Source organism: Capricornis sumatraensis, chromosome 22, assembly GCF_032405125.1.
Source record: "Capricornis sumatraensis isolate serow.1 chromosome 22, serow.2, whole genome shotgun sequence".
NCBI classification, from domain to species: Eukaryota; Metazoa; Chordata; class Mammalia; order Artiodactyla; family Bovidae; genus Capricornis; species Capricornis sumatraensis.
Genome location: NC_091090.1, coordinates 41,080,543 through 41,105,407, shown reverse-complemented (window position 1 = coordinate 41,105,407; position 24,865 = coordinate 41,080,543). Strand labels below are relative to the sequence as shown.

At 43.9% G+C, this 24,865-nt stretch overlaps 1 protein-coding gene across 1 annotated transcript in view; it reads right to left on the bottom strand.

The window, feature by feature from the left end:
* Window positions 1-8,995, bottom strand: part of MBOAT1 (membrane bound O-acyltransferase domain containing 1) — a 114,889-nt gene extending 105,894 nt beyond the window's left edge. Inside the window, exon 1 of the mRNA XM_068960676.1 lies at window positions 8,900-8,995. Coding sequence (XP_068816777.1) covers window positions 8,900-8,995 — 96 coding nt within the window. The remainder of the gene's footprint in view (window positions 1-8,899) is intronic.
* Between the last annotated feature and the right edge of the window lie 15,870 nt (window positions 8,996-24,865).

Genomic DNA, 24,865 nt, shown 5'->3' with positions numbered 1-24,865 from the left:
CCCCAGCCTCCTGTCGGGCGTGCACACTTGCAGCTATGGACTTCTTCCTCCACTTCCATGATTCATGTTCCCACCACTGACCTCCCTCCCACTTTTGACCTCTGCTCTGCTCCAGAAACCTCAGAGTCTTCCCAGCTCCCTCCCTCAGCTCTCAGCCTGGTGGGAGAGCTGTCTGCCCCCAGCGTCTGCTTTACCGATTTTACCGCCACATGGGCGAGGAGAGAGAAGAAAAGTCACTGCTTGTCCAGACTCCCGCAGTGCTGCTCTGGACGATTTTTCTTCCACCATCCCCTGCCATTTAGTAATACACTTGCGGACTAAAAGCTCTAAGTGTGTGTAAAATCAGCCAATCATGTGAAAGTAGCATCTCTGCCCTTATTTGTTAGCCTGAATAGAAAGACCTCTAAAATGGACTTTTTTTTAGAAAGCGCTTGAATGCATTTTGTCTGGTCTTGTATTCATGAAGTGTTCTGTTGTCGTTCAGTCACTAAGTCGTGTCCGACTCTTCCTGACCCCACGGACTGCAGCACGCCAGGCTTCCCTGTCCCTCGCTATCTCCCGGAGTTTGCCCAAGTTCATGTCCATTGAATCGGTGATGCCATCCAACCATCTCATCTTCTGTCATCCCCTTCTCCTCCTGCCCAATCTTTCCCAGAATCAGGGTTTTTTCCAGTGAGTCAGCTCTTCACATCAGGGGGCCAAAGTATTAGAGCTACAGCATCAGTCCATCCAATGAGTATTCAGGGTTGATTTTTCTTAGGATTGACTGGTTTGATCTCCTTGCTATCCAAGGGACTCTGAAGAGTGTTCTCCAGCACCACAGTTTGAAAGCATCAATTCTTAAAGTGTTTAATTAGCACCAATTATGAACTGGGCCCCTAAGACGAGGCTGTTGGAGGGAACGGGGGTGGCAGGCATCAAAAGAACACAGCAAGCGTGTTCTGCTCCCCTCATCAGGCTCAGCCACTGCCTCCTTCTATAAAGGGGGTAGAAGAGCTCCTAACACCCTTCAAGAGAGGCACCATCCTTCCAGCCAAGAAGTACCTCCCCTCCAGACCCAAATCTGGCTCCTCCTAACCCTGGATAGGATGGGCCCTGCAGAGCAGCTGGCCGAGGGCCTGACAGCAGAGCCGGTCATCCCCTCTCTGGTCCCTCCTAGTTGTCAGCATCCACCAACCTCCACATTCCTGGAGAGCTTAGGTACCACATCTCACATCCCCGGGGAACCTGGGGAGCTTCAGTGTTTAAGAGGACAATCCCTCAAACCCCTCTAGGTTCCTGGGCTTGCTAAACTGAATAAACTTCCATCCCTTCTCCCAGGGAAGCTTTGCTAGGGATCTTCAACTTGAATACCCCGGCGCCTGGCTCTCTCACTTCCCCAGCACCTGCTCTTCAAAGTCCCTCCAATCTCCTAATGTTTCCCTTCTCACTGTCACCACCTCTAACTACTTGTCAGCATCTCTCAACACCCTTACTTCTTAATGTCTCAACAACTTTCCCTTCCAACTGTCTATTTCACTTTTGCTCCGAGAAGGCGCTGCTGAAAGAGAAAAATCACAGACTGGCACAAATCCTGACACTTTTGATTTTCAGTGGGTTGATTATAACCAGAAACCCATTCAACTGACCCCAGGCGGCTCCTTCTCTGCTCCCCCATAAAGACCACCCAAAACATCCACTCATCCTCAAAACTCCGGCTTCACTTCCATCCCTTCATCCCTCAGCCATGACCTCCCACCCCACTTCACAAGATGAAAATCCTTTCACAGTAAACCCTTCAACGCTTTCCCTTTGATGTGAGCAGTGCCTCTAAACTTCTGTTGTCAGGAGAATCACCTGGGCAGCCCCTTCACTCAGACAGGTATTTGGACTCACTAGGCCTGAATCGAATCCCAGAAGCATACAGTAGATTCTGATGCTGGTCCATCCACCAGATTGGAGGAAAATCAGTCTAGGATATGGATCTCAAACTCCAGCCCTCAGGCCAGATCCAGCCCCTGCCTGTTTTTGTGTGGCCTACATGTTAATTATGTGTTTTTACATTTTTCTAAAGGGTTGGGGGAAAAAAAAAAAAAATCAAGAGAATTTTGGACTTTCCCTTGTGGCACAGCAGATAAGAATCCAGCTGCCAATGCAGGGGACACAGGTTTGATTCCCTGGTCCAGGAAGATTCCATGTCCCACGGAACAACTGCTGCTACTGCTACTAAGTCGCTTCAGTCGTGTCCGACTCTGTGCGACCCGATAGACGGCAGCCCACCAGGCTCCCCCGTCCCTGGGATTCTCCAGGCAAGAACACTGGAGTGGGTTGCCATTTCCTTCTCCAATGCATGAAAGTGAAAAGTGAAAGTGAAGTCACTCCCCCATCCATGGGATTTTCCAGGCAAGAGTACTGGAGTGGGGTGCCATTGCCTTCTGCCACGTAACAACTATGCCCATGCAATTAAACTACTGAACCTGTGCTCAGGACAACTACTGAGCCTGTGGGCTGCAACTACTGAAGCCCACATGCCCTCGAGCCTGGCTCCACAAGAGAAGTCACGCCAGTGAGAAGCCCCCAATTAGAGAAAAGGGTACACGAAGCAACGAACACACAGCACGGCCAAAAATAAGGTTGTTTTTTTTAAAAAAAAGAAGGCAATGCCACAACCCCTGTAAATTACACAAAATTCAAATTCCAGTGTCCGTAAATAAAGCTTCAGGAGAACACAGCCAGGCCCAATGATTTACATACCGTCTGGGGCTGCTCTGAAGTGTCAAAGGCACAGTGACATGGATGCAACGAAGACTGCCTGCAAAGCTGAAAATATTTGCTGTCCGGTCCTTTATGTAAAAAGCTTGCTGCCCCCTGGTCCGCAGGATGAAGTGCAGACACCTCACTAGAGCCTTCCAGCTTCTCTGTGACGTAACCCCTGCCTCCCTCCCCAACCTACGGTCCCACAGTCTTCACAAGCGCAGCCCCACCGGCCACTTCAGTGGGCTCAGCACCTCAAACGAAGCGCAGTTTCACACTTCCCCACTTTCTGTACGTGCTGTTCTTTCTACCCACCTTGCCACACAAACACTTCTTCGTTCTTCCAAGACCCAATTCATGTTCCGCCCCACCCGTGAGATGCTCTCTGACAACCAAACCTCACCTGACCCCCCACTGCACTAAACTCATTTGTATCCCAATTATCTGTATACAGCAGTGATTCTCAGACTTCTCGCTCCCAGCACCACCAGGAGGGCTCATGAGACCACCCTCTGGCTGGGTCTGCCCTGCAGAGTGGCAGATGGGGTGCCAAGCAGAGAGAATGGACATTTCTAACAAGCTTCAAGGCTGACGCTGCTGGCCCAGGCACTGCACAGAAGCAACACCGGTTGACTTCTGTGTCCCTCGCCCCAATCGCCAGTGGATTTTTTGAGTGTGAAGTCGCTCAGTCGTGTCTGACTCTTTGCGACCCATGGACTGTAGCCCACCAAGCTCCTCCATCCATGGGATTCTCCAGGCAAGAATACTGGAGTGGGTTGCCATTTCCTTCTCCAGGGTTTTTGAGGAAGGGCCTAATTTTTTCATGTTTGAATCATCCCAGCCTCATTTGGTTCCAAGAATTCCTGGAATACGGCAGAAACTCAGGATTTGCTATCTGTGGTCTAACCGCACGAGCTTCCTCCTGGGAGTCAATGATTTTCACTCTCGGACAATGAAAGGGAAATTGAGTGGGGAGAGAAGATTTGGCCTTGAAGGAACCAGTGAGGCCAAAGAAATAAATGGAAGTGGCTCTTTGCAGGACTGACGTTTTCTGGCCTGCCAAATGCATCCTGAGCTGGGGTCAACTGGAAAGCCCTAGGGTGGAGAGCAGATGGTTCAAATCAGAAACCCGAGGGTATAGCCTGGAGGCAGCACCAACAGGGGGGATGTTCAGTGGTGGGCCCTTTCCCCACAAAGACCCATCCACTGTCCACTTGAAAAACAAGATTATCTATATCAACATCTGATCACGTACACCATTAGCATGGGCCTATACACAGTGTTCTTGCCTGGAGAATCCCAGGGATGGCGGAGCCTGGTGGGCTGCCGTGTATGGGGTCGCACAGAGTCGGACATGACTGAAGCGACTTAGCAGCAGCAGCAGCATACTGTTACTAATGATAAACATTTCTTGAGTACTTACTACTTGTTTAGAATACAAAGGGAAATAAAACCTGACCCTCAAGAAAACTTTAGTTTGAAACTCAGCATACAAATGTAGAAGGACAGCTAACAAAATAAGGTAACATTTATTAAGTGTCAAATACGAATGGGGTCAAAGGTAAACAGTAAATTCTACAGGAGTCCAAGGTGTCCTGCGGCTTTCCCATCTCCATTCCACTAAGCTACCATGCGTAAACCTCAATCCTAAAGGAAGGCAACCTTGACTATGCATTGAAAGGACTGATGCTGAAGCTCCAATACTTTGGCCACCTGATGCAAAGAGCTGACTCACTGGAAAAGATCCTGATGCTGGAAAGACTGAGGGCAGGAGGAGAAGGGCAACAGACGATGAGATGGTTGGATCTCACCAACTCAATGGACATGAGTTTGAGCAAACTCTAGGAGATAGCGAAGGCCAGGGAAGCCTGGCGTGTGCAGTCCATGGCATCACAAAGAGTCAGACAACTGAGTACTGAACAACAGCATACCTCTATTAGCACCTACACCAGTTCATCAGGACATAGTACTTGTATATTAATACTGATGTGGGTCTTTTGTCTCCTTTACAGGTGTATAAACTCTTCTAGGACAGAAACCTTGATTTTTTTTTTAATCCTTATATTTCTACAACCTGACCAAGTCCTTGGCATTAGAAGTATGAAATAAATATTTAATAATGACTGTGGAATGTGAGTTAAGCTTTTAACCAAGGGCAAGGTTTAGATAAGACAAGAATTGAGGGTTGGGCTTTCCACAGACAGGCAAGGGAACCAACCAGGTGACTGAAAACTCCAGGCAGGGAGAGAAAGTTTATGGTCAGAGGCTTCAGTAGTGTCAAACTCTTTGCGACCCCGCAACTGTAACCCACCAGGCTCCTCCGTCCGTGGAATTTCCCAGGCAAGAATACTGAGTGGGTAGTCATTCCCTTCTCCAGGGGATCTTCCCAACCCAGGGATTGAACCTGAGTCTCCAGCCCTGCAGGCAGATTCTTTACCATCTGAGCCACCAGAGGCGGGGGTAGTTGAGAAGCCCATGAGTTGAGAAGGCCAGGCCTTGAGAGCTAGTCTTCACTCATCTAGCCTTTTAAACTGTAATACAAGCCTACAGGAAGAGACCTAAACCTTGACTGCTTTAACCTCGGCAATCACTTCCTAGATTCTTATCTCCTGGTCTATTTTTCCTTTGTCCCTTTTTTCTGCTGATGCCACATTAGGGGGGAAAACTGAAATCCAGACAAAGAATCCTAATTTAATACTGAATTAATACTTTATGCAAATACAGACAAATTTGGGGGGGGGGGGTTCAGTTGGTTAAAAAAAAAAAGTCTTGGCACTCAGTTCGCCAAATTGCAAAGTCCTTAAAGCCAGGAATTCCTCCTCTTGCACAGCTCCTTGGATATGATCAAGTGACACACACATTAGGAATGTCAGCATTCTGGCAGCTGAGTCCATTTAGGACTAGTTGAGTCCTAGTCCATTCGAAGGCTGGGACAGTTTAAAGATGGATCTTGTCATAGCCCACAACCTAAACAGGGTGGAGAGGGTATGAACAGATGATTTAAACAGAAAAGCAGATCAGTTATCCTCCGCTCCCTGCCCAAGCTCCACATCTGCTCAACAGAAAGGAACTCATTCTAGAAACACAGTTTTCAACAAACTCATCTGTGAGGCACCTGTGAAGGCCCATACATCCTCCATTTCCTATACTCTGGACCTGAACTGCTGGGCTCCAAGTCTCTAATTAAATAAGATGATTTTGCATTTAACCTCTTTCAGGGGAGTCCAGGCTAGTCAAAGCCCCTGGAAACTAAAACCAGAGACTTCTCCTGAGTATAGTCGCAATGCACATGGGCTCCCCCAAAGAGCTAAGAGAACAGATAAATGGAAGAACTGGATGAAAAACAGAGCTCTTCACTCACATAGCAGAATGCTCAGCAGATATTTCAGGTGTTGCAAATAATAAATGACTTGACCCAGGGAGACCTAGAAGCCAAAGACATTCCCACAAGCGCAATCAATTCAGAAATTACAAACACACATGTGAAATCCAAAACATTAAGGAGAGGATTCACTGTCGTCTGTAAGTGGTATACAAGGCACTACTTGGGCAACTTGAGATATGTTTTATCATTCTTGGCAAATTGCAGGCCAATAAGAAGGCACTCTTTAATGGGCCAGGAGCAAATGTGTATCAAGGGCTGGGCTCTTAGCCTAGGTCTGTCCTCCAGAGCTGGCTCCACATTTCTTGTCCCCCCTGTGGCCCAGGAGAAGTCCCTCAGACCACTTCACCCAGGCGCTCTAGGCCAGCCACCCACCAGGGGCCACGGCAAGAGATGCAAAGGTCAGGGGATGGGGAGCAGAAGGGCCAAGTTCTCTGTTTTGCCGCTGCAGCCAGGCAACAGGACTTTCTCCCTATTCCCCTTCAGCACCCAGTCTTGGTACCTGAACATCCTTTATTGGCTCCTATAGTGCCACCCACAACTCTTAAGTAATTCAGGGAAGTTTCTTCATTATAAGCCATTGAGTTGAATTGTTTCCTGCCAGGCCCCTGTCTGATACAAGGACCGTACAGCACTTCACATCTATGTAAAATGTCTCAACTCCCAAAGGTAGGTCTTTTGCCATCTCCCACATTACGCGCAAGGACCCTGAGGCTCCAGGTTGGTAGAATACCAGCTGACGGTCACAAAGGAAGTTTCCTAGCAGACCAGGAATTACCCGCAAATCAGTCTAACATCTAAAAGGCCCTTGAAAGTGTGAGGGAGAAAAACACATCAAGCTTCCAAATCCTCAAGCCACAGTTTCGCCTCAAACCACATTGTTTATGGTTTGGGATTCTCCCTCGGCCTAAATAAGCCAGCTGGGGTATTGCCCTTTACGGGTGTCTTCCACCAAGAATCACTGTGATTGGACCCAGCTGAAGGGCAGCAGGGCTCCCTAAGATCTAAGATCACAGGTGTGCCTTTCTTGTCTAGAGCCCACATTTTTCCTTCCGTGTACCCCCAAATCCCTCCCCTCTCCGTCTTTTGTTCTTTCTTATAAATTAAAACCAGGATTCCTTTGCCAGAAATCCAGGAGACTCAAGATAATGGTGGAGGCAGTTACAGGGCACTTAATAACATCCATCCTAGGTGCCTCTTAGCGATCAATCTCGAGGATCTATTAACAATCTATCTCTTTCCATACAAAAAACAAAAAAACCCTGGATTGTGCTGTACTGCTACAAATGGAAAGTGCAATTAAAATAAATTGTGATGGAGGGTAAGGGGTTAAGTATGAAACAAACTCCCCAGAAAGGAAATTCGGCTCTGAGTTAGATTTCATTTCAAGGCTAGAGAATTTGCTATTATCGCTGCCTTTGCAGGTCCCTGGCAATCACTACATCCTCACTACAAGAACAGGCACGGGCAGCTGAAAAAAACCCCTCCTGACCTTCAGGATTTCACAACTGATGAGAAGGCAACTGTCGGATCAGGGGGAGTTCTGAATCAAAGCCTCAAAGGGGGCCAGGTAGAGGGTGGCTCAGAAAACAGCATCTGAGTAAAGCAAACATCCAGCTCTCACTTCCTCATTGCTGAAGGAATGGGAGTGGACAGTGCAGCAGGTATGCTCTCGTGTGAAGGAAAGAATTTTTAAAGTTCACTAGGGAACAGGCAGAGGAAGAAAACTGGATGAAAACTCAGCAGGAAACAGGAGTATGCGGGCCCTCCTCCAGAATGCCTTACCCAATTCTATTTAAATAACATACAGCTGTCCCTTCAACCACATAGGTGTTCATCTGCCTATAATTTACAGACAGCCCCTTGTATCCTCCGTTCCTAGACTCTGCAGATTTAAGCAGCTTCAGTACTGGTACAGCGCTGTAGTACTTACTATTGAAAAATATCCACATATAAGTGAATCCATGCCATTCAAACTTGTCTTATTCAAGGGTCAACTGTGTATTTACTGGCTTGCTACTAAACACAGGGCAGATCTAGCCTGTAGCATCTAGAGAGACCAAAAAAATGGGTTAAGAGCCTCAACGCTTAGAAAGATTTCTTACCTGGAATTACTGTTTGTTGCTATTTTCAGTTTCAGTCCAAACACCTGCAGCAGCCTCTCTCTTCTTCCAATAACCTGTCCTGCTAGGGAGCCTGGACCCTCGAGGACGGACTGACTGAATAAACCACGGCCCTCGGAAAACCACAGCATCCTGTGTCCCTCCTCCCTTGCGGATGGAGATCGCACAGGGCACAAAATAACTGTCAACCCGATTTTCCAAACCTCGCTGCCCGAAACACCCCGGTCTCTTATCCCCAAACGGTAGGCTACTGCTTAGACATCACTCAGGCTTACTTTCTAAGTAGGCTCAACTAACTTAAAAATAATGAAGACGAGTGCACTGACGGAACACGATTTCATTTATCAGAAGGCTTTAGAACTGGCTTACAGGAAAGGAGGCAACCCCAAAGTTCAAACAAGACCAAAACAAAGTTTATTCGAATCTGCTGTGCAGGGTATACCCTTCCCTCCCCGCCCCCCATTCCTACAGGAGAAAAACATCAACTCAAACAAACAAAACTCCACCTGTCTAGTCTGAAGCAGGGAAATCTGCATGGGGGCGGGGACGGAGGTAGATAACATCCCCCTCCTCGCCTCCCCCGGCTTCCCTCCCGCTCCGGCTCGGGGAGGGTGCCCGCGCTCACGCCCCAGCCGCGGCCTGGCCGCCCGCCCGCAGTTACCTGGTCCAGCGGGATGCCCAGGAGCTCGCTGAGCGGGTGCAGACAGGTGGAGCCCGTGGTGCGGTAGGACAGGCTGGACCGCGGCTCCGCTGCCATCCTGCATCTTCGGGAGGAGCCGCCCCCAGCTCCAGCCCCCGGCTCGGCGTCCTCCCGCCCGAGTGCGCGCGGGCGGCCGTCCCGAGGGCAGCGCGCGGCCGCCGGGCTCCCGCGGACCGAGCTGCGAGCCAGAGGACGAGACGCGGCGCAAAGTCTCGGGGCGCAAACTTGGCGTTCGGCGCTGCGGCTACGGGCGCGGTAGGAGGGCCGCGGCCCAGCGCGCTCGGCTTCCCGCTCCCCTCCTCTCGCCGCTCATTGGCCCGGCCGCCCGGCCCGGGAGGCGGAGGGAGGGAGGGTTGAGTGGGGACCAGAGCCCGGCCCCCCGAGCGCCACCCGGCCCGCCCTGCTCCGGCCGCGCGGGGCGGGAGAGCGCCGCCACGGGCGCCGCCGCCTTGCCCTGCGCCCGGCGTTGCGCAGCCCCGGGCGGGGGTGGGGCGGGAGGAGCCAATGCTCTTCCTTCTCCGGAGCTCCCCGTCCTCTCTCCCCGCCACCCGAAAACGACCTCCTCCCGGGTCACCAAGGCGGGCGCCTAGCACTCGGGAGCACCCTGGCCACACCCTGGTTCCGCCGCAGTCTCAGCACCCCCACCCTCCCGGTTCCCGCTCGGGTGAAGGTTTCCTGCGCTTTCCCTGCGGCCAAGAGTTCATCTGCTCGGGGGCTGGAAACCCAAGGACACCCCGATGCTCCCAGCCAGCGCCCCATCACTCACCCCCTTCTCTCTCTCTCTCCTTACATTCCTGCGGACACGCATAGCTTCCTACACCCTCGGTTCGTGTCGCAGAAGCTCAGACACTAGAACTGCTCGCTTCTGACCTCGGATGTCCGGCCCCCCCGAGGACTGTAAATTCTTTTCACTCCTGTAAGAAACGATGCTACTGCGGTACTGTGTGCTTTCTGATCACTTTCTTGCCAGCACCGGTTCTAAAAACGGGTTACCTGGCCCCTTCACTTCTTTGTCCTCAGAAGTATTTCACTGGTTCTTGGGAAACTTTTTCAGTTGATACAGAGATTTTGAGAATCATAAAAGTCTTGCTCTTTCCAGGAACTGCTGTAATGCTTGCTGGTGAAGAAGACTTTCAGGAAAGCAGTGTTGAAATCAAATGGGTAGAAAAAAAAAAAAAAATGAGTTGGTGTCAATCCCCAGGCTTCACCAGGTAACCAAGCTCAATACTTTGCATTGGAAGTTTACCTGGGAACGGACACTGAGCAACCCAGCCAAGGATTAGTTGGTGGAGAAACCAACCAAACAGGGGGGCAGTCCCTCTAGAACAGAACTAATTGTCCTCAATGTGACCTTCAGCTTCAAATCCAACTGAAGGCCTGTCAGACACTCCTACCACCTTTCCCTCCAAGGCTCAGCCTCACCCTGGCCTTCTGGAAGAGTTTCATCACCAAAAAGCTGCACAGAATTTTAGATGGTCAGGCCAGAGTTTCTCAACTTTTGTCCTCTACTGAGGAGCAAAAAAAAATGTCCCGACCACCACTCCTGGTCCCATGAAGATTTTATAGGAGGCCACTATCATCACCACTCTCCTTTACTCACACAGTGGACACACTCACATACACAGGCATATGCTTGAGGATCAGTGAGGCTGTGTGTATGCATGTTAAAGTCGCTTCAGTTGTGTCCAACTCTTTGCAGCCCTACAGACTGTAGCCCACCAGGCTCCTTTGTCCTTGGGATTCTCCAGGTGAAGAATACTGGAGTGAGTTGCCATGCCCTCCTCCAGGGGATCTTCCCAGCCAGGGATTGAACCCGAGCCTCCTGCATTGCAGGCGGATTCTTTACTATTAATGCCACCTGGGAAGCCCCAGTGAGGCTAGACAGGCTTATTAAATATCACACAGTTCTAGAAACTGACCAGAATTGAAACAATGTTCCTTTTATCTTCAGCAAGATGACAGCTTACATGAGGTATTTGAGGGCAGAAAGAGTTTGAAACCTCAAAAAAAAAAATAAATAAATAAATGTGAACTGCTAGAAAGCAAACATAGGCCAGTTTAGGTGGTGTTTATGAAGAAAACCATCAGACCACTCATAGTTCTCCACAAAGCTATATTCTTCAGACTTCAAAAAATAGTTCTCACATTGGCATAGGTTTAAAAACAGATTAGCCCTACCTGGATTTTCTTCTCAACAAAATACAGATGATCATCTAGTCTAAAATTTACCCTTAAAAAGGCAGGAACTATGCTTAGATCTTGAAAATAAAACATCACAGAACTTAAATCTTAATAATCCTGTCCTACTGATAACTGTAAGGCTTCCCTGGTAGCTCAGACGGTAAAGCATCTGCCTACAATGTGGGAGACCCAGGTTCGATCCCTGGGTCAGGAAGATCCCCTGGAGAAGAAAATGGCAACCCACTCCAGTACTCTTGCCTGGAAAATCCCATGGACTGAGGAGCCTGGTAGGCTACAGTCCATGGGGTCTCAAAGAGTCGGACACAACTGAGCAACTTCACTCACTCACTCACTCACTCACTCACTGATAACTGTAGTACAATTAATCCTCAAATAACTTGTAAGAAATGCAGCATCAAGAGAAGGTATCAGTTACACTGTTGGTGGTGGTGGTCGCTCAGCCGTGTCCAACTATTTGCGACCCCATGGACTGTAGCTCACCAGGCTCCTCTGTCTGTGGGATTCTCCAGGCCAGAATACTAGAGTGGGTTGCCATGCCCTTCTCCAAGGGATCTTCCTGACCCAGGGATTGAACCCGCGTCTCCTGCATTGCAGGCAGATTCTTTACCTTCTGAGGCACCGGGGAAGCCCCAGTTATACTACAGGTTAATTCAGTTGGGTTCTGGAGGATGGGCTATGATTCTAAGACGCACCATGGACTTATCATTCTTTTTTTCCTTCCCCTTTGTTTCCATCCTCTGTGAATCATACATTCATCATAATGATTATTATATGTTAGTTATATCTCTACAAAAGCTCTCTCATTTACCAGTGACAATAGCCCATGTGGTAGTTATTATAATCTCTATTTTACAAATGAGAAAACTGAAGTTGGGGGAGCTTAAGTGTCTTGATTGTGTTAAGGGAGGTTGAATAAAATATGTCTGTCTGATTTCAGAGCCTGGGCTCTCAGTCATTTGCCGTTTGCCTCTTAAAACATTTCTCTATCAGGAGGCCTACTCACATACCCGCAGGCTTGTCATTCCTATGGACAAAACACTGCATTTACTGTTCAAAAATGAGGTGGCTGGGGTGATGCTACAGGCACTTTGTCTCACCTGTCTTCTATCTGCAGTAAAATGAGGCTTTATATCAAGGTCAAGTTTTTAATCTCCTTTATGAAGCTATGCTCAGAATGTGAAGTCATCCAGAAGACCCAGCACTTATCCTGATGACTGGTCTAAAATTAAAGGCCAGACAAAAAAGACCTGAAAAAGAATCTGGCATGTTTCAGGAAGGCAGCTTGATGCTATTGACTGATAAAAATCCAACACCAGTCTCATGCCAACACAGACCCAGCCAAACATAAACAACAAAATTAAAATCACCCTCAAAATTTATGAAGGTATAACTCCCCCAAGAAGATAGACTGTTACGATTCCATAAAAAATAATTATCACAAAAACTAATTAAACCATCTAAAATGACATAACCCACATAAAAATAAATTGTCATGCTAATAATACCACATATTTGTGTATATTCTGTATTCACAGAGAACATTCATTTATATCATCCCCTTTGATCCTCCCACCAACTCTAGGAGGTTGAAAAGGCAGGTGTTACCACTTTTATTATGTCATCATCATCTCCATTTTTGTTCATGAAAATATGAAGTTTCTGGTAACTTGCAGCTAGCTTATCCACCTAGTAACCTGCAAAAGTAGGATTCAAACTTAGCTATTCCACTGTTCTTTTTTAATCACACAGAAATCTTTTATTATACTAGGAGTCCACCTTCAGGAAAACAGCAGAAATTGTTGCCTGCCAAGGGCATTAAACTCCATGCCTTAATATTTGAGATCGAATCAGGAGAATGGTCTAAAGTGACCCACGATGGGTACCACTCTTGCTTTTTAAGCTGTTTCCTTAAGCATCATCCACACGAAATTGTAGGGAATTTATATTTTGCAATCAGTGCTTCACTTCTTCATGTTTTTAGCTCCACCATTCTACATTGGCTTGGAGCATCTATTGCCACCTACCTGCCTAACTTATTTTCTGAGTTGCAATCACAGTTAAACATTATTTTCATATTTGTACATGTTCAGAAAATTAAGAAATTAATATAACTGAACACATGCCAGATTTTTCTCTTACTATTTCATAACCTAGCATTTTCCTCTGAGAATAGTGGTATCATTTAGTCATTCGAAATAAATCAACACAAATCCTCTCAGCCTGCTAATCTCTGTACTTACATCAGGGAGATGCTGTAAAGACAAAAGAATCCAAAATAATATGCCAGCCTCTGAGAGAAACCACTTATGAGAAATACAAAGCAGAAGTTAGTCACTGATAAGCAAATGCAGAAATAAAACCTGCTACAAAATGTCATTAACTGAAAGTACACAGAGCAATAAATATGCTTTTGTACAATTCCTGAGTAGGCAGGACTGGAGCCTAAAACACAGAAAAGGAACAAGGAATGAAAGTCGAAAGAACCCAGCCTTTAGAGCAAAACAAAACTGGACATGAAAACCAGAAATGCTTTTTATTGGTTTTGTGACTGAGCAGGTTAGCTATCATCATGTCTCAGCTTCCTGCTCTACAACATGAAAATAAGAATTACCGTCTCTTGTCACTGGTATAAGGACTGAGGGAAATATTATATGTAAACTAAATTGTTACCGAGTAATTGTTTAAAAAAAGATGCTAAAATTGCTCCGTAGAAGCATACCCTCTACAAGCTAACATTTTAGTTTTAACTCTAGTCTTTTGGGAAGAAGAGGTTTCTAAAATGGATTGCATGTGTTCCTGCTTACTTGAATGGAGTTAGTGATCATAACTGAATGTTTACTGATGAATCAAAAACCCCCTCCTGCAGTATAGTGATGACATCTTAGAGTCCACTGACTTGTCCAAAGTTTGTCCAGGCACTAAATTTCACCCAAAGAGAGAAACTTTTTCAGTTACTGTGTATACTTCCTAGTTTTTCAACCTCCTCTCGTAGTTCAGTTGTTGCTCCCTTGACGTCTGTTTTGGTTCTACTATGAGTTAGGAGCTGGAGAAGGAAAGGGCAACCCACTGCAGTATTCTTGCCTGGAGAATCCTATGAACAGAGGAGCCTGGTAGGCTACAATCCACGGGGTTGCAAAGAGCCGGACACGACTGAGTGACTAGGCACTTCACTCCTCGTTCTATTGCCTGATTCCCGGGCCCCGTGATAATACCAAGCACAACAGTGCTTTCAAATGATGAGATGGCTGGTTTCCTGGCCATCTGTGCAGCCAATGGCACTCATGACTTCTCACTTAAATCCCCATGACCCAGCTTGTTCAGAGCCTGTGTGGCCATCAGCGTCAGCACATCAGGCTGGCCAGCCCTAAATGCTGACTGCACAGTGTAGTCTCTTCTTTATAGAACTAAAGTAGGTATTTGTCTCTATTACCTAAGCCTTCCCTACACTCCGATTGTGCCATTTCTGCAACTTCCATTCTCTTCAAAACAATTTCCATCACTACTGGTCGATTACTTCAGAGTATCTATCCCCATCACATACTCACAGGTGCCCATGTCGGTGATCTCCAAGAAAGGACACCATAGGACATTTTCTGTGTTCACACTGCATCCTTCAGAACTAGCTTTCCCCAGACTCACTTGGGCAAACAGTGCCTTTGCTTGTGAAGACTGAGTTGACATTCAGTTCAGTTCAGTTCATTTGCTCAGTCATGTCCGACTCTGCGACTCCATGAATCACAGCACGCCAGGCCTCCCTGTCCATCACCATCTCCCAGAGTTCACTCAAACTCACGTCCATCGAGTCCGTGATGCCATCCAGCCATCTCATCCTCCGTCGTCCCCTTCTCCTACTGCCCCCAATCCCTCCCAGCATCAGAGTCTTTTCCAGTGAGTCAACTCTTCGCATGAGGTGGCCAAAGTACTGGAGTTTCAGCTTTAGCATCATTCCTTCCAAGGAACATCCAGGGCTGATCTCCTTTAGAATGGACTGGTTGGATCTCCTTGCAGTCCAAGGGACTCTAAAGAGTCTTCTCCAACACCACATTTCAAAGGCATCAATTCTTTGGCACTCAGCTTTCTTCACAGTCCAACTCTCACATCCATACATGACCACAGGAAAAACGATAGCCTTGACTAGACAGACCTTTGTTGGCAAGGTAATGTCTCTGGTTTTCAATATGCTATCTAGGTTGGTCATAACTTTTCTTCCAAGGAGTAAGCGTCTTTTAATTTCATGGCTGCGGTGATTTTGGACCCCCTGAAAATAAAGTCTGACACTGTTTCCATTGTTTCCCCATCTGTTTCCCATGAAGTGATGGGACTGGATGCCATGATCTTCGTTTTCTGAATGTTGAGCTTTAAGCCAACTTTTTCACTCTCCTCTTTCACTTTCATCAAGAGGCTTTTTAGTTCCTCTTCACTTTCTGCCATAAGGGTGGTGTCATCTGCATATCTGAGGTTATTGATATTTCTCCCGGCAATTTTGATTCCAGCTTGTGCTTCTTCCAGCCCAGCGTTTCTTATGATGTACTCTGCATATAAGTTAAATAAGCAGGGTGACCATATACAGCCTTGACGTACTCCTTTTCCTATTTGGAACCAGTCTGTTGTTCCATGTCCAGTTCTAACTGTTGCTTCCTGACCAGCATATAGGTTTCTCAAGAGGCAGGTCAGGTGGTCTGGTATTCCCATCTCTTCCAGAATTTTCCACAGTTTATTGTAATCCACACAGTCAAAGGCTTTGGCATAGTCAGACTCAGCACATGTTTATTGTTTATAATAAACTACTATTATTTAATAAAGCACCATTCTAGGTGCTTGGGATACACATCAACTATAAACAGACAAAAATCCCTCCCCTAATGGAGCTTATACTCTAAAAGGTGAAGACATAACAAAAGCATTCGAGACCCTACTTTCAATCTGTTAGATATGTACTCAGAAATGGGATTGCTGGATCATGTATGTGTGTGTGTACGTTAGTCACTGAGTCGTGCCTGACTCTTTGCAATTCCCCACAGTGCAGCCTACCAGGTTCCTCTGTCCATGGGATTCACTAGGCAAGAATACTGGAATCAGTTGCCATTGCCTCCTCCATGGTTGATGGATCATATGGCAATTCTATTTTTAATTTTTTGAGAAACCATCATACTATTTTCCATAGCAGCTCTGCCACTTTACAAGCCCACCCATACTGCACAAGGCTTCCAATTTTTCTCCATTCTTGCCAACTCTTTTTATCTTCTATTTTGTTTTTATTCAATAGTAGCCATCCAAATGGGTGTGAAATAATCTCATTGTGGTTTGGACTCACATTTCTCTGATAGTAACGTTGAGCATCTTTTCATATGTTTGTTAGCCATTTTACATCATCTTTAGAGAGATGTCTGCCCAAGTCCTTTACTCATTTTTTGGTGAGGTTATTGATTTTTTTCATTGTTGAGATGTAAGAGTTCTTCATTTATTCTGGATATTAACCCTCTTATCAGATATATGACTTGCAAGTATTTTCTCCCATCCAGTCCGTTGTCTTTTCACTCTGTTGATTGTTTCCTCTGACTCATGAAAGTTTTGAAGCCTGATGTAGTCCCATTTTTCCCTTTTTAATTTCATTGCTTGCGCTTTTTTGTTGTATCTAAAAAATCACTGCCACATCTGATGTCATAAAGTTTTCCCCCTCTATTTTCCTCTAGTTCTCTATAATAGTTTTAGGTCTTCTGCTTATGTTTTAATTCACTTTGAGTTACTTTGTGAATACAATATAAGATAAAAGTCTAACTTCAGTTTTTTGGCATATGGATTTCCAGCTTGTCAACAGTCTTATATTGTCCTTTTCCCACTGAATGGTCTTATCATCCATGTCAAAGATCATTTGACCGTATCTGTGAGAGTTTACCCGAGTTCCCTCATTTTTAATGTAAAACAATGGAACTATATCTTTATTTACCATCCTCTTTAAAAACACCCTATAAAGACATTTTTCCCCTGAAAGAGATTCTCCTACCAGTTGTTGAAAATTTTAGATTTTCCCTCAACTGTCATACCTACAAACCCAGTCTTCCTCGGCTACAGTTTCCACGTACATGTTTGAGAAATAAAACTGCCCTGCAAACATTATAGATTATTTAAAACTCTATTTATTGAGAGATACATCATATGGGTAAGTATAATAATATATTGTTATTATTATGTATATGTATGTATATATATTGGGTTGGCCAAGAAGTTTGGGTTTTTGCATAAGATCTTATAGGAAGCACCAAATGAACTTTTTGGCCAACCCAATATATATCTATACAAATATAAACTAAAAACAGACCAATAAAAGATAAATGCATGTTATCACAACTCTTGTAAGAAATAGAACATAGAAACATCATCAACAGTGCTCTCCAAACCAAGGCTTGCATGCCTCTCACCTTCCCACCCCTACTCAGGTACATAAGGACTTTTGCGAGTACCTAACCATCTACCACGGAGAAGGCAATTGCACCCCACTCCAGTACTCTTGCCTGGAAAATCCCAAGGATGGAGGAGCCTGGTGGGCTACAGTCCATGGGGTCGCTAAGAGTCGGTCTCGACTGAGCGACTTCACTTTCACTTTTCACTCTCATGCACTGGAGAAGGAAATGGCAACCCACTCCAGTGTTCTTGCCTGGAGAATCCCAGGGATGGGGGAGCTTGGTGGGCTGCCATCTATGGGGTTGCACAGAGTCGGACACGACTGAAGCGACTTAGCAGCAGTAGCAGCAACCATCTACCAGTTAACGTAAATTATTTCTAGATACCCAAATTTCATATATACTCTTGCTAAACCAAATTTACCTGAGAAGTCTCAAGTTCACAACAGTCCTTCTCCCACCTGATCAAAGCATCTACTGCAAATCTCACAGTGTACCAGGGTCCCGGGTGTGAACCCTTCTCATCTCCAAATGGGCCAGGTCTCCTGAGGATTAACCAAGGCTCCATTAACCCATAGGGCTTTCTTGGTTCCCATTTTATGCATATTTCTGTTAATGGCAGAGCATGAATTTTAGAGTTAACTATGTCAAGATGTTCTGACATCAGATCTATGGTAGTGATGAGAATGAAGGTGGCAATGATAATTTTCCACCTCTTCCCCAGCTCATTTTCCAAGAGTGAGGAAGACTCCTGGGAGAGAAAAATAAAGAAAGGATGGGTAAGAAACACTCAACACTAGGGCTTCCCTGCAGATCCAGTGGTTAAGACTCTGTGCTTCCACTGTGTGGGGGCATGGATTTGATTCCTGGTTGGGGAACTAAGACCCCACATGGTGCATGGGATGCCCAAAGAAAGAAGGAAAGAAAGGAGGGAGGGAGGGAAGGGAGGGAGAGAGAGAAAAAGAAAGCGTCAACAGTGAAAACTTGAGGCTTTTTTTCATGTGTTTAAAAACAAGAATTTCTTTTCAGCTATTTTCGATACTCTTTCCTAGGGTGTGTCATTTGCTGGAAATAAAAACATGTTGATCAGCTGAAGAAGCAGAATGACTGTGATTCTTTTCAATGTTACTGGAATGTTTCCTGGGACTGCCAAAATTTTCAGGATAACTTTGGGTAAGATCCAAAAAGAAAACTTTTTTTTCCCATTTTTGTATGTAGTACTCAGTGTGGTAATTAAAACCTATTTTATCAATTATATTCTTAATTGTTTGTAATTATAGTGATTCTTATTACTTTATCTTTTGAAATGTTTATTATTTTCTATCTCCTATCAATAAAAACAATATAGAAAATAACTTCTAGTCCCACCAGTTCTCACCAGTATAAATTGTTCTCTTTACTAAAAGCATAGAAAAAGAGCATGATTCTTCTTATAAAATTATTTATTTCTAAAATCAGCTATACTTCAAATTTAAATAAAAAGCAAGAAAGGATTTATTTCCAATAAATTTTACTTTTTATATTTAACAATATCAACATTTATAAATATATTTAAGAAGGGCTTCCCTGGTGACTCAGTGGTAAAGAATCCACTTGCAATGCAGGAGATGGGGATTCAATCCCTGGGTTGGGAAGATCCCCTGGAGAAGGAAATGGCAACCCACTCCAGTATTCTTGCCAGGAAAATCCCATGGACAGAGGAGCCTGACTGGCTACGTTCCATGGATCACAAAGAGTTGAACAGGACTGAAGCAACTGAGCACAATAATTACAAAGGTAACTCAATCTAGAAGAATTATTTTTTAGAAGGATTAATCTTAGAGCCTTATACCAGAAAATGAGATAAACGTTAAGATTACATTTATATGCATATTTTGTTTTGAATAAGTATGATAGGATAATTAACAGAAGACTTTCAATCATGTGAGGACAAAAACTTGTGGAGGGAGTCGAATAGAAATATTTTTCAAAGAGTTTACCACTGAGCCACCAGGGAAGCCACCCTCACAACTGTTTGTCTATTCAATTACTGAAGGTTATCTTGGTTAATTTTTAAAAAATTTTATTTTATACTTAACTCTGTCTCATCTAGAATTAATCCCTGGATATGATGTGAGATAGAATGTGAGGTTTCATTTTTTTTCCATATGGATTATTAGATGTTTCAGAACCTTTTATCAACCTGTTCCCCTTTTTCTGCTGATCAAGCTCTGTCATATATCAAGTTATCATTTTTGTGTTGATCTGTTTCAAGCTCACTATTTCATTCCACTGTTCTGTGTGTCTACTGTGGACCAATACCACAATGTCATAATTACAATCGATGTGTTAAAGTCTTGGAACCTGGAATGAGATGTTCTATCATATTATTCTTCAGGAGTATCTGGACAATCTGGGGCCTTCTTCCATGTAAATTTTAGAGCCAGTTTGTTAGTTTCATGAAAAACCCCATTGGGTTTTGATTAGAATTGTGTTGAGTCACTTTCTCAAGTTGTAGAGAAATTTTCAGTCTGCAGAGAACTGAAATCTTTATGATATGTAGAGTTTTTGTTCCATGAGTACAGTATTTCTCTCTGCTTACTCAGACCTTGAAGTTTCTGATTAAGTTTTTATTACTATCTATATAAATGCCTCAATCATTTTGATTAGATTTATTTCAGGTACTTTATATTTTCTTTTGCACTAGTAAATGTTCTCTCTTTTGTTTTATACATTACATATTCTGTTTGTTGCAATTTACTTTTGAAATTGATTTATCATCTTATACATACATAGCACTCTTTAAAATATTTATGAATTTTACTTATTTGTATATAGATTCAAATTTTCTAAGTAGAAAATCATATCATCTTCTTTACAAAGTTACAGTTTATTCCCTTCTCTCTAATCCTTGTATTTCTATTTCTTTTTCTTATTCTATTGAGCTGGCTAAAACCTCCAGGACTTTCATATGGAATTTGATAAGACATAGTCCTTCTCCTTGAAGTGCTTTATTCAGGGAAGTAATCAATATGATACATCATGACAGGACATAGGAATAGGTTGTATAGAGTATATGGAAATTGAGTAAGGCTACATTTAATTCCTTCATAGAAGACAGAGACCAATCCTACACTAATCACTGTAGCTTAAACATATACATTAATGTTTTGCTAACTGAAATCAAATATATAATCATTCACAAAGACTTCAGACAGATAGAACATTGTTTTTGAAGTGAGAATATATATTTTAAAAAATAATAACTTTGTTCATACATATATTGAATATATATTTATAATGCTTTTACCCAACATTGTCCCAGACCATTCAGCATACTGATGTACAGACAAACACAGTCTGCTCTTAGTTATTAATTGGGATAAGGGGAGGGACTCTATTTAAACAGTGAAACATTTTTGTGTCAATTGGTTCTTCCAAGAAAATAACAAACATATGGGGCTCATATGTAACCCATGACAGACACTGTGGAAACAGCATATTGGTTAAAATTTTCAATCATATTGCATTAAAACCTGCTGTCCTGAAACTCTTAACCACTCTTCCTAGTTCTGCCAAATAAAATAAAAAAATATTTTCTTCCATTTGACAGCAGTTAAAGACTGAAAAGAGTCTCTTTTCCTCCCCTCTTATAAGCCTTCATTTCCATAGCTAAACTATTCCTTCAATAATTTTGTAATTTTAAGATCTCATACTATTCTAATTACCCTGTTCCTGAGATTCTGTTGTTTGTCCCTGACTCTCTTAAAAACCATTACACAAAACTGAAAACAGTCTTCCAAGCAAGAGATGACCAGTGCAGTATAGATGGAAACTATTATCAGCTGTTTCTAGAAGTTAAAAATATCCCTGCCCATGGCTTCCCCAATGGTTCAGTGGTTGAAAATCTACCTTGCAATGCAAGGGACACCAGTTTGATCCTTAGTTCAGGAAGACCCCACATGCCATGATGCAACTAAGCCCATTCGCCACAGTTAGTGAGCCTGCACTCAAGCCCATGAGCCACACCTACTGAAGGAGCACTCTAGAGCCTGTACTCTGCAACAAGAGAAGCCACAGCAATGAGAAGCCCACACAACTGGAGAATAGTCCCCACTCTCTGCAGTTCGAGAAAGGACACACATAGAAATGAAAACCCAGTGCAGCCAAACAAAGAAAAATCTCTGCCATACTTAAGTAAATTTACATTGTTTGTTTTCATTTTTCAGTATAGTACCCAGACTTATTGTCATACATTTCAAGAAATCAGATTCCAAATTAATATGAATAAGAATTTCTCTAGATAACCAACAAGGAACTATACTCATTAGTCTATAATAACCTATAAGGGAAAAGAATCTGAAAAACATAGACATATATGTATGTGAAACTGAATCACTTTGCTGTACACCCAAAACTAACCCAACATTGCAAACCAACCATACTTCAACTAAAAAAAATTCTCCAGAGCCTCTTTCACACAAATAATTGTCAGGCCATGCCTCCCCAATCCTATCCTTGTCAATTAACTCTTTGATCATATTTTCATTATTTTAGTTTTTTTTTTTAGTTGCAAATGATAGACATGTCATTTCAAGCATCCTTAGGCAATTAAAAAAACAAACAAGGTGGTGATTTATTGGTTATCAAATTAATTAGTCAAATAATTGAAAAGTCCAAGAGTATTTGCACTTCAGATACACCTACATTCAGGATCTCAAGGTTTTCAGGATTGGCCTTCTAGTATCTCTGGTTTTTGTTTTCCTCTATGATGTTCCATCCCCCTGGGATGGCAAGATGGCTGCCTGCAGCTCCAGGCTAGTTTCCTGTCCTCTCAGTAACCAGAGCATGCAGTCCTCCCAGCAGGAATCCCGGGATTGAATCTTATTGGCCCTAAATGTGTCACGTGGCCATCTCTGAACCAAATAAAGAATGTACCATTCTGATTGGCCAGATCATTATCATATGCGCATCTATGGAACTGGAGGCTGAATTTGCATAACACAACCTCTTAACTGAAAGTGGAGGAGTAATTTTCTAAGAAAAAAAAATAGGGTTCTGTTATCAAAACAAGGAAAAATGGATTTTAGGTTTTCAAAAAAACCAAATGTCCACTTTAGCTCTAAAGCTCACATATATTTATCTCTATTAAACTAAACCTATATTTCTATATTCTGATGTGGGTGCCTTCACTAACTAGCTGCATTGTTTTGGTTTAATCACTTAACCCCTTGCTGTACTCATTGTAAAATGGAAAAGGAAAGGTGGTGAAATAATTGCTAAAGCTATTTCCACTTCTAATTCCCTCCTTCCATGATATGTATGTTGAGTGCAGGAAACAGGACTTTAAAAAGTATTCTCAAATGTGAGAGTCTGCTATTTGTAGCATTGTAGATGGGGACGGGGGAGTCTGGTGGGCTGCCGTCTATGGGGTCACACAGAGTCGGACACGACTGAAGCGACTTAGCAGCAGCAGCAGCAGATGGGTCTAGAGAATATTAATGCTCAGTGAAAAAAGTCAGACAGAGAAAAACAAATACTATATGTTATTTCAGTTCAGTTCAGTTCAGTCGCTCAGTCGTGTCAGACTCTTTGCGACCCCATGAATCGCAGCACGCCAGGCCTCCCTGTCCATCACCAACTCCCGCAGTTCACTCAGATTCACGTACAAATGATTGCATATAGCAAAACAGAAAGAGACTCACAGATATAAAAGAAAAACTAGTGGTTACCAGTGGGGAGAGGGAAGGGGGTGGGGCAAGTTAGGGGTATGGGTTTTATACAAACTACTATGTATAAAACAGATAAGCAGCAGAGATACCATTTACAGGGCAAGGAATTATAGCCACTATCTTGTAATAATTTTTAATGGAGTATAATCTATAAAAATACTGAATCACTATGCTGTACATCTGAAACGAATATATAATAATATTGTAAGTCAAGTATACCTCAATAAAAAGATGACTAAAAATTAAAAATTAAAAAATGTCCTCTCAAATGTAAGCAATGATAAAATTAAAATTCCTGTGGCTGTAAGGTTTATCAAGTATGCAAGCTCCATGGGAATCCTTAAATTAAATTCTAAAAACCTTCATTGAGTGCCTACCATCAATTAATCAGCAAGTACTCCTCTAAATGGAAAAAGACTCTTGGGAAGTATTCAAGAGAGGAATTCTGATTTCATAATTGCAAATGTTCACCGAAGTGGGTAGGGGAGGTGGGTATCTTTAAAAATAGTTGCAATCGCAGGCTCTATTTAAATCAGATTATTTGGGAAGAGTGGTCAGAGGGAGACAACCAAACACAAGCAAACTATGATATTGACCTATAAGAAATAACAGGAAGTCCAAAATCCAGAACTATCTGAGCCTTGCCTTCTGAGATATGGCATGCTGTAAGGAAAGAATCCAGGGACCTTGAACTCAGACAGAACTGAAAATAAAGGCCACTTCTGTACTTACTATTTACTGCCTTTGGGAATTTGAGCAATTTACTATCCCATCTATTCCCTTATCTGTAAAATGGAGAATCCTTGGGTAGGGAAGATCCTCTGGAGGAGGGCATGGCAGCTCACTCCAGTACCCCTACCTGGAAAATCCCATGGTCAGAGGAACCTGACTGGCTATAGTCTGTGGGGATGCAAAGAGTTGGACACGACAGAAGCAACTGAGCTCAGAAGACTGAGATTATGCAAATAAATTTCAGTCACCAAGGAGTCATTCAAAACATACTCTTCAGTTGTGTCCAACTCTTTGCAACCCAGTGGACTGTAGCCCACCAGGCTCCTCTGTCCATGGGATTCTCCAGGCAAGAATACTGGAGTGGGTTGCCATGTCCTCTTCGAGGGGATCTTCCCAACCCAGGAACCCAACCCATGTCTCATACATCTCCTGCCCTGCAGGCAGGTTCCTTACCGCTAGTGCCACCTGGGAGACATAGAAATTATATTAAATGAAAATCAAGATTCAAAAAGATTTCATGCTACCTTGCTATGTGATCTTTCAGTTAGTCAGTTCAGTTGCTCAGTCCTGTCTGATTCTTTGCGACCCCATGGACTGCAACACGCCAGGCTTCCCTGTCCATCACCAGCTCCCAGAGCCTGCTCAAACTCATGTCCATCAAGTCAGTGATGCCATCCAACCATCTCCTCCTCTGCTGTCCCCTTCTCCTCCTGCCTTCAGTCTTTCCCAGCATCAGGGTCTTTTCCAATGAGTCAGTTCTTCACATCTGGTGGCCAAAGTATTGGAGGTTCAGCTTCAGCATCAGTCCTTTCAAAGAATATTCAGGACTGATTTCCTTTAGGATGGACTGGTTGGATCTCTTTGCAGTCCAAGGGACTCTC